The sequence below is a fragment of the Phoxinus phoxinus genome (genome assembly GCF_949152265.1).
Source record: "Phoxinus phoxinus genome assembly, chromosome: 6".
Lineage (NCBI taxonomy): Eukaryota > Metazoa > Chordata > Actinopteri > Cypriniformes > Leuciscidae > Phoxinus > Phoxinus phoxinus.
Window position 1 is genome coordinate 26,277,253 of NC_136881.1, and position 10,721 is coordinate 26,287,973.

At 39.1% G+C, this 10,721-nt stretch overlaps 1 protein-coding gene across 4 annotated transcripts in view; it reads right to left on the reverse strand.

The window, feature by feature from the left end:
* The window catches only part of pibf1 (progesterone immunomodulatory binding factor 1), a 55,449-nt gene extending 44,749 nt beyond the window's left edge, over positions 1 to 10,700 (reverse strand). The window contains exons 1-7 of one of the 4 annotated variants that reach the window (XM_079615764.1): positions 10,627 to 10,700; positions 10,067 to 10,349; positions 9,845 to 9,945; positions 5,044 to 5,242; positions 4,782 to 4,901; positions 2,875 to 3,008; positions 2,207 to 2,315 (exon numbers count right to left, since the gene is read on the reverse strand). In XM_079615764.1, the coding sequence (XP_079471890.1) occupies positions 2,207 to 2,315; positions 2,875 to 3,008; positions 4,782 to 4,901; positions 5,044 to 5,242; positions 9,845 to 9,945; positions 10,067 to 10,315 (912 nt within the window). In that variant the 5' untranslated portion in view covers positions 10,316 to 10,349; positions 10,627 to 10,700. Of the gene's footprint in view, positions 1 to 2,206; positions 2,316 to 2,874; positions 3,009 to 4,781; positions 4,902 to 5,043; positions 5,243 to 9,844; positions 9,946 to 10,066; positions 10,444 to 10,535 lie in introns of those variants that run through there. The other 3 variants (XM_079615762.1, XM_079615763.1, XM_079615761.1) reach the window with 3 other exon arrangements.
* Between the last annotated feature and the right edge of the window lie 21 nt (positions 10,701 to 10,721).

Genomic DNA, 10,721 nt, shown 5'->3' on the forward strand with positions numbered 1-10,721 from the left:
AGAACAACTACAGCGCTTTACAACTATAGGACAGGAAGAGCTAAATAAACTTATCACTGCATCTAAACCAACAACATGTTTATTAGATCCAACACCCACTAAACTACTGAAAGAAGTGTTACCTGTAGTGGAAGAGCCTCTTCTCAATATTATTAACTCGTCTTTATCTTTAGGACATGTTCCAAAAACATTCAAGCTGGCAGTTATAAAACCTCTTATTAAGAAACCACAATTAGATCCAAATAACCTAGCAAATTACAGACCCATTTCAAATCTTCCATTTATGTCTAAAATACTTGAAAAAGTTGTGTCCGCTCAATTGTGCTCTTTCTTGCAAGAAAACGATATCTATGAAAAGTTTCAGTCTGGATTCAGGCCACATCATAGCACAGAAACTGCGCTGGTTAAAATTACAAATGATTTACTTTTAGCTTCTGACCAAGGCTGTATCTCAATACTAGTTTTACTCGATCTTAGCGCTGCGTTTGACACTATAGATCATAAAATACTCTTAGATCGACTTCAAAATTACACTGGTGTTCAGGGACAGGCATTAAGCTGGTTTAGATCGTACCTATCAGACCGTTACCATTTTGTCCATTTAAATGGGGAAAAATCAAAGATAACGTCAGTAAATTATGGAGTGCCGCAAGGATCTGTATTAGGCCCCCTGCTATTCTCAATTTATATGCTGCCACTTGGTAATATTATAAGAAAACATGGAATAAGTTTCCACTGTTATGCTGATGACACTCAATTATATATTTCATCTAGACCAGATGATAACACTAAATTATCTAAAATGACAGAGTGTGTTAAAGATATAAAATATTGGATGACGTGTAATTTTCTTCTATTAAATTCAGATAAAACGGAGGTATTACTGATTGGTCCAAAAAACTGCCCACAAAACCTCTTACAATACAACCTTAATCTAGATGGACGTCCTGTTACTTTATCCTCTACAGTAAAAGACCTGGGTGTTATACTAGACCACAACTTGTCTTTTGAAAATCATATTTCAAATGTCACAAGAACAGCCTTTTTCCACCTTAGAAACATTGCTAAGCTACGTAACATGCTATCAGTTTCTGATGCAGAAAAGTTAGTTCATGCATTCATGACCTCGAGACTAGATTACTGTAATGCTCTATTAGCTGGTTGTCCTGCATCCTCAATAAACAAGCTACAGTTAGTCCAAAATGCAGCCGCTAGAGTTCTTACTAGGTCAAGAAAATATGATCATATAACACCAATTTTATCATCTCTACACTGGTTACCTATTAAGTTCCGTATCAATTACAAAGTATTGTTACTGACCTATAAAGCCCTAAATGGTTTAGCTCCTGTGTATTTAAGAGATCTTCTATCGCCATATAATCCATCGCGCTCTTTAAGATCACTAAATTCGAGGCTTCTGGTCGTACCTAGGATATCTAAGTCCACTAAAGGAGGGAGGGCGTTTTCACATCTAGCTCCTAAACTCTGGAATAGCCTTCCTGATATTGTCCGAGGCTCAGACTCGCTCTACCAGTTTAAAACTAGATTAAAGACGCATCTCTTTAGCCAAGCATTCACATGATGCATCTCATACCTTTTATACTACAGTTAAATCAGATCAAATGCATTTATATTATGAACAGCAGCTACGCTAATTATTTCCCATCTGCCTTTTTTGTTGTTATCTCGGGACGCCTGTCCCGAGATAACTCAAATAGAGTTCGTCAGCTCCAGTTAGTATCCAGCCTCTCATGGAGACTTCAGATGCCCCAACGCCTGTGATGAGATGACTCGACGCCTGTGAAGAGACGACCCAACGCCGGCGATATGTTATGCCCTAAATTTCATGATTAACTAACTGTATTTTTGTATGTATATCTTTGAAATGCATTTTCTGTAAAGCTGCTTTGAAACAATGTGTATTGTGAAAAGCGCTATACAAATAAACTTGAATTGAATTGAATTGAATATACTTATATATATACGGTATATATATATATATATATATATATTGAACCTTGCTCTTTATATACAATTTACCACAAAAAGAAAACAAACTGAAAAGAAACTGAAAATGGTTTATTAACTATTAACAAGACTGTCAGTATCAGATGTCTATCATTTAAACAATCAGCCAATTAATGAATTGACCTAACTGACATGCCGATATGTTAGTAATCTTATGTGTGTGTTCATCCCCTATTACCTCTTTATGTAGCTCATTCCTCTCTTTGGTCAGGGCAGTGTGTGTGAGGTCCAGTATTTCAAACTTCTTCCTCAACTCTCTCACCTCAGTTTCATTCTCATCTCTCTCTCTGTGGACCAAAATACACAACCATTTAAAGGACTGAATTTTAACAATTCATGCATAATGAAACTTTTATATTAGTCAGTCGACTATAATGTTGCTCATAATGTTGGCTCCCAAAGAAAAATATTTTCAGCTAAAATCTTTGTTTTGTTTTTTGCTTTTTATATATAAAAAAAAAAAAAAAAAAGCAAAGATTGCAGCTAAGGCTGGACATTTAAAGGAAGTAAACTACCATTTGAGATCAGTACGATTTTTTAAAAATGTTTTTGAAATAAGTCTCTTATGCTCATCACAGCTTTATTTTATTTTAGCGAAAATACAGTGAAAACATTAATATTGTGAAATATTATTACAATTTAAAATAACTATATTCTATTTCAATTAATTTTAAAATGTAATTTATTCCTGTGATAGTAAAGCTGCATTTTCAGCATCATTACTCCAGTCTTCAGTGTCACATGATCCTTCAGTAATCCTTGTAATGTGCTGATTTGTTGCTCAAGAAACATTTCTTGCTGAGCTGAATGTGGACTTCAAAAGACAATGCAGGACATTCCACTCACCGTTTGATTTTGTCATAGTTCTCTCGTTTGTAGTCTCCTTCCTGAATAAGCTGTTTGCTGTCAGCAAGTTCTAGCGTGAGTCTCTGACAGCGGATCTCCAGCTCGGAGCGCACTCTCCTCTCTTCCTCATAACTCTGGTTGGGATATGAGAAAAAGAAGTGATGAATGTCAAGAAATAACAGTAATGCCAATAATTAAAATTATTTCACAGCTGTCTGGAGTTGGGGGTCATGAATTGAGAAATCACATTTTCTTTGATCTTTTGACATATAAGAGGAAGGAGTTGCACAGACTAGTCGACTACAATGCTCTGCCAAGACGCTTTAAGATTTAATTTGACGTCGACTAGTCGCTGATCATGGCCTACAGAGGGCGCAACAGGATGAGAATGTCCACGTTTTACGATCCGCTTCCAACCGTTAAAATGACAAATAAATGCATACTCCGATAGCACTTCACAAGATATGTTTGAATATACCACCTGGATGCTCAAATTGATTGGGTAAATGCACGTTTTAAACCGCTTATTGTACACGCAAGTTAATCGCCGAGCTAAACTAATGCACTGCTGCATTGTAACGCACACACAGCTCACACATCACGTACAAATCGTACAGAAACATGCAGTAGCGCAGCAATGTGTTGTCAACACTGTTCTGTGATTTTTCAATAAAATAGCTTAGAAACTGAAAGGTTCTAGCATATATTTCTTAGTGACTAAAACCCACAGCTTCACTATTAGAAGAGGCAATTAATTCACACGCAATCGCTCTCTATAATGCACTCATATATAAATATAATTTTATTGAGACAATTAATCTGTATCTGATTTAAAACAAGCAGAAATCTGTGAAAAATATCATGACCCAAAGACATAAACACATAAAAAGTAAACTGTTATGTAGGAACAATAGCCTTGTGGAAGGCTGTGTCATATGCCATAGCTGTGCACAAGGCAACCTGTGTTAAAGTCTCAGCTTGAGGTACAGTACAGGCGTATATGTTCATTAAATGACATCATCAGCGACTAGTCGACGTCGACTTGAATTCAATTGCATAAATGTCAACTTAAAAAATCTGTAGTCATCTAACCCTAATAAGAGGTCATTGAACTATAAAAAATATCCTGTAAGTTTCAGAACTCAAAACTTCCTCAGTCCAAAAAACAGCTTAAAATCAAAACACAAATCTCTGACATTCGCTGGTGAAAAACCACGTACATTTGAGCTTGATTTTGGAAAATAAATAATAATATAACAACACACACAAGTGTCTAACCATACATAAAGCCACAATACTACCGGTAACTTTGACAACAAGGTGTTTAATCATTAAAAAAATTAAACAAAAATGATCAACTATCCTGAATAGTAGCGGATCTACACTAACCTGCAGTTTTCACTGGTTTCAAAACATACACCACGCTGGATATAACCTGTCATGGTAAAATATCGGGTAAACTCTGCGATCCAAAAGCTAATGGCAGTACATTGCCTTGCGACCTACATAGGATGATTTGCGAGGGCATTTCCCTTACGTTGAATTGTCATATTTGCATAGATAGGCCGTACTATTTTGAATTCATGATTGGTTGACTGCCAAATTAAAATCTTAAACAGAACGATAAAATAACGTTATTAACCAATTAATGGTAATTTCAAACAAGCATTTCTGTTCAGAATAGTTGTGCTTCAGGATTTATGGGGTCACACAACAGTGTGACAAACAATAGTACATTCATTCATAATTCCGTTTACATAAAAACAAAAAAAATCTTGAAAAACATTACAAGTGGACCTCAGAGAACATTATAAAATTAACAACAAATGAAGTCCATGACCCCTTTATGTCGCAATGAAACGGAAGTAGTGACAGATCTTTTATATTAAAAAATATATTTTCCACACCTCCATTAGTGATCTGATTTGGTTGCGGTGACTGTCCAGATCCTCGGTCAGGTTAGCCTTTTTCACCTGCAGCTCAGTCGCAAGAGCCCTCAGAGGGTTCACGACCTCATAGAACCGAATCTATGTGAAGAAACACACACGGTTACAGTATAACTTTTAAATCTCCTCGCTCTACAAGTTTGATAGTGCGAGGAACCAACAGCACCAATACATATATCTGAAAATCTTCATTTCCAACTCCAGTTTATAACTCGGTGCTCACCGCCACATATTCAGGGATGGTGAGTTTGTCCTCAGCCAGTTCCTTCAGCTCAATGTACTTCTCCTCAGACAGCTCCAGGTCCCTCAGGCTCCTGCGGAGATCACCTGCTCGATCACACAGCCGATGGTTGGTCTCTTCAAGCTGCTTCTGTCTGAGCATGATGGTGTCCATCTCTTGCTTCCTCAGGGCTTGCTGCTTCCTGCATAAGCAGAAGCCAAATAGGCTTTATGCTGAACCAACGTCACATGATACACAACGGCAGCCATATTACCCTATAGCCCAAGACCGGTTGCCCACTGAAGCTAAGCAGGGCTGAGCCTGGTTAGTACCTGGATGGGAGACCTTCTGGGAAATCCAGGTTGCTGCTGGTAGAGGTGTTAGTGAGGCCAGCAGGGGGCGCTCACCCTGTGGTCTGTGTGGGTCCTAACACCCCGGTATAGTGACGGGGACACTATACTGCCAAAGAGCGCTGTCCTTCGGATGAGACGTTATACCGAGGACCTGACTCTCCGTGGTCATTAAAAATCCCAGGATGTTCTTCGAAAAGAGTAGGGGTGTAATCCCGGCATCCTGGCCAAATTTGCCCCTTGGCCTCTGTCCATCATGGCCTCCTAACCATCCCCATATACTGATTGGCTTCATCACGGTCTCCTCTCCACCAGTAAGCTGGTGTGTGGTGGGCGTTCTGGCGCAATATGGCTGCCGTCGCATCATCCAGGTGGATGCTGCACATTGGTGGTGGTTGAGGAGATTTCCCCCTTCTATGTAAAGCGCTTTGAGGTCTCAGAAAAGCGCTAGGCCTATATAAATGTAACGAATTATTATTATTACATTAACAAAGAGGAAAACGGGTCTCATTGCATCTGCTTGTCGAATAAAGTGTTGTTATAGGCAACTGATGGCGAAGAGATAATCAGCTAACCTAGCTAGTTCTTTTATTGTTGCCGTTTTATTTGATTTTAGTATCTAAATGTTAGTGAGAAGAATAATATTTTTTTTTTAGATATCAATCTGCACATGGACATCGGTTATGCTCATCTTTTCTTGCTTCTTTGAACGTTTCTTGTGTAAAACAGCTCTATATTTAAGGAAGCACTTACAAAAGACCTGAAGCGATGAGACCTGTTTTACAGATTATGGAAGTTTGTTGCGCATAACCCTCATTCAAACCTATAAAGTCAACTGTATCATATTTGATACATTTCTAAGACATCTAAATGACTAACCTGATCAAAACTTTGCTGAAAAACCTGCCCTCTGATAGAGATTCACTCTTTTTTAGCAAGTAAAAAGGCCTTTTAGTATAAAAAAAGCCCACCTTAAAGGAGAACTCCGGTCAATTTTAACATTGAGCTCATTTTTTAGTAAATTTGGAGTGCTGTCAATACAGAGAACAACGACAAAAATCGGTGTTGCCTACACCGTGTTATCCTCTTTTTAAAATTTGCACCCTATTGACTTGAATGGGGCAAGTTTTAAACCTGCTTTTATTTCTCTTATCATCCTTGATGTGTCATACAAGTGCCCAGCCATGTTGAGTGATTCCTTCAGAGTGAACACGGTGAATCTGACTGCAGTAGATGTGAAAGATATGAATAAAAATGATGTTATATCAGCCAGCGCACATACCTGTATTTACATCCTGTTTTCGGTCGAAGTCCAAAGTAGTCGAATGTCGAGTTCACGCGCATAGGTTTAGTTACTTAGATCACGCGCGTGAACTCGACAATCGACTACTTTGGACTTTGACCGAAAACAGGACATAAATACAGGTATGTGCGCTGGCTGATATAACATCATTTTTATGAATATCTTTCACATCTAATGCAGTCAGATTCACTCGTGTTCACTCTGAAGGAATCACTCACATGGCTGGGCACTTGTAATAAAACATTACGGATGTTAAGAGGCTAAAAGCAGGTTTAAAACTTGCCCCATTGAAGTCAACAGGGTGCAAATTTTAAAAAGAGGATAACACGGTGTAGGCAACACTGATTTTTGTCGTTGTTCTCTGTATTGACAGCACTCCAAATTTACTAAAAAATGAGCTCAATGTTAAAATTGACCGGAGTTCTCCTTTAAGGTTGTGGTACATGTTTTTTTGCTGTGAAGTCTAAAGAAATGTTTTTATATTGTTATTAATATTTCAAGATGTAAATTTACCTGACTGTAGCAACTTAGATTTATGTAATTGTGTTAAAATGTTGATGATGTATGATACAACAGACTTTTGAGGAATCATCATAGATTTTTTTCTTTTATGTTTTGTCTTCAATTAACAGCTGAATTTCCAAAAATCTGAAACATTTTTCTGTAAACGTTTTCCATGACAGGGAATTATTAAATTATTTTAAACTATAAATATTAGTACTTAAAACACGATTCATAGTGGAATATATATAAACATTTCATTTTATGTGTGCTTAACAATAAATAGCCCAACTAGACATGACTAGAAGAAATGGCTATAATTTATCGGCTTATGATTGAATGAATGAGGCATTTATATAGCGCTTTCATAAGTACTTCTGTACACCTAAAGCGCTTTACAATCATATCAGGGGATCTCTCCTCAACCACCACCAGTGTGCAGCATCCACTAGGATTTATGCGACGGTAGCCACAGTACAACGGCGCCAGTTTGCTCGCCACACACCAGCTAGCCTATAGGTGGAGAGGAGAGAGTGATCGAGCCAATTCAGTGGAAGGGGATTATTAGGAGGCCATGATTGGTAATGGCCATTGGATGGAATTTGGCCAGGACACCGAGGTTACACCCTTACTCTTTACGAGAAGTCCCCTTGGATTTTTAATGACCACAGAGTCACGACCTTGGCTTAACGTCTCATCTGAAAGACGGTGCTTGTTACAGTATAGTGTCCCCATCACTGAGGTGTTAGGACCCACACAGACCACAGGGTGAGCACCCCCTGCTGGCCTCACTAACACCTCTTCCAGCAGCAGTGCTCCAGACTGCGACCAAATGGTCGCATTTTGCGACCAAAATTTGAGTGTGTGCGACTGAATTTTACATCCAGTCGCACATGTGCGACCAGTAATTTTTTACACGTTAAACGTGGAAGGGGCTTATCAATGAATCCGAAATGTGTTGCAGGCCAATGAGTGCGAGAAGAATAGGGAATGGCCACTGTAAGTGGCTAATGTGTGGAGGGGGAGGGCCCTAGAGATAATCGAACGCGCGTCTGTGGGAAGGAGACGGAGACAAATATCACAGCCTGCTATGAGCGTCTGAGCAACGAGCAAGCGAACTATTGACTCGTTCTTCCGACCTGCGGCTACTGTGCCAGTTAAATTCACTTGCTGGCTTACCAAATAATACATTACAACAGCGATAATCAAAACGATTACTCTTTGTAAACATTGTTCAATGCAAGTGCCAAATGCTCGAACATGACCTGTCATTTACGCCGTCATCACCCGGGAGTTGATAGCGCACGAGCGCCGGCGAGACCTGGACTGCAGATGTTACCATCGGTGTTTAAACTAAACTCATTTATGTTTTGCCAATGTAAACATTCAAGAGCAAGACGTGAAAGAGAACTCACGTCTAGATTTGTGCGCGCGTGTGCGTGTATTCGTAGGCTACTCATCTCAGACAGTGCGCAAATATTGAGTTATCTTTCAAGTCGAAAGTGCAAACTTTCATTTGCACTTGAATGGACAAATTCACACAAAACATGGCCGTCTTGATGAGTATCCTAGCAGATATAGTATCTGTTATGCCTTAAGCTCTGAATTGATAAGCTTTTGTAACTTAAATAAGGATTAATCTTTCATTTATACAGTCAAATATGCAATGTTATTTTACATTTGATTATTTTATTCAATTTCTGTACCTGAAAACTAATGTTAGACCTGAAAAGCATAGTTTATATTATTAGTAGGCTATCTTTGCTCTATTGTATTTATTTGTGCTTTTGCTTGGTTAGATTATTTCTTCATATTTTCTTTAAACTTTTTGACAGTAGCCTAGTCTTTTTTTTCCCTGAACACATACCGAATCATACCGAAACAGTGAACCTAAAACCGTGATACAAACTGAACCGTGAGCTATTTGAAACGTTGCAGCCCTAGTATAGTGTCACAGTCGGATGATGATTCAGAGTGAGAGGTTTTAGTGGCGAAAAAGGCCGAACCCACCATTTTCGGGAAGACTGGTTGAGGTAGTAGCCTACTGTAAGGAGACAAATTCCATAAACTGCGAATGTTGCAGTCGCTACCCCATAACTGCGGGGAACACGAAGTTTGCCGACAGTGCAGGCACTTCTAAACACAATACTATATTTAAACACAATCTTAGCCTCAAGCATAGAGTATGCCGTGACATGTTAATAAATCAACTGCCGGTTGCTTTTAGAAGACAAGAGGCTGTAACGTTAAATCAGAGCGCAAAGGCATTGTAATTTCTGCATCTATTTTCAAAGTATTTATTAGTAATACACTGGAAATTAGTAGAAATGTGAATATTTGGTTAGTATGTTGATTTACGGTGTGTGCTCCTAAATTTTCTTGTTGTGCCCCTAAAATTTTCAGTTGGGGGCCACTGTGCTCCTAGTGAAAAAAGTTAGTCTGGAGCCCTGAGCAGCAACCTAGGTTTCTCAGGAGTCTCCCGTCCAGGTACTGACCAGGCTCAGCCCTGCTTAGCTTCAGTGGGCAACCGGTCTTGGGCTACATGGTGATATGGCTGCTGGCTTAAATATTTCAGCCTTATCAATAGGCACATTTATCAGCTAATACCTATATGACGACTGATATATTGATATTTTGTATGTAAATGCACCTGTTTTCATCCTGCTGGAGTTTGAGCTGGCTGTCCAGACGCAGAGCGAGCACCTGTTTTTGATGGAGAGCATCGTTCAGCCTTTCCTCCAGCTCTTCTATCTAAAATGAATGTGAAAATAATAATCACTCACAGGGAAACAAACAAGCGTTAAATATTCTTCAAACTGCTTTTCAATTTAATGTAACGTTAGACAGCAGTTTTCTATTAATCAACCATTACCTTGGTAAGGTGGTCCACTTTGAGATTGTCTATGAGGAGATTTTTCTGTGACAGATCTATCTTTAGTTTTTGAAGGTTATGAAGCAGCTCTTTTCTTTCTAGAAGCTGTTTTGTGACCTTCCCTGCGCCATCTTTCTCATCCGAAGACGATATGTCCTCTGTGGGGACTGTTGTCTCCAGACTGATGTCCTCAGACTCGATGGAGCTGGAGATGTTTGCCGTTGCGCCCTTTGGCTTCTTGGGAGGCATATCGACAAAGATCCAGTCAACGCGTCCTTACCGACTTGTCGTGTCAGAAAAGTTCCTCAAAGCTAGTCTTAAAACTGGGAAATGTGGATTATTAGAAGTCAAGCGCCAGGACAGAGGCTCAGAAGCTCAGGGAAAGAATTAACAGATAAGACGCGATTCACTAAGTTAACGTTAAGCGATGACAGTTCGGTTATTTTTAGGTTAACTAAGTTAACGTTACCTTACTTTCGTAGCCTCATGACAAGAAAAACACGACAACGTGAACATGTATGTGAAAGTTGGGGAAAGTGTTTTATGATTATTTATCATACCGACTGTTTAAGCGTCCCGCCGCCCATAGAAACAACAACGGATGACAACAGAGAAGAGAAGTGAAGATTGCGTTAAAGAGCGTCTTTTTAGAGAA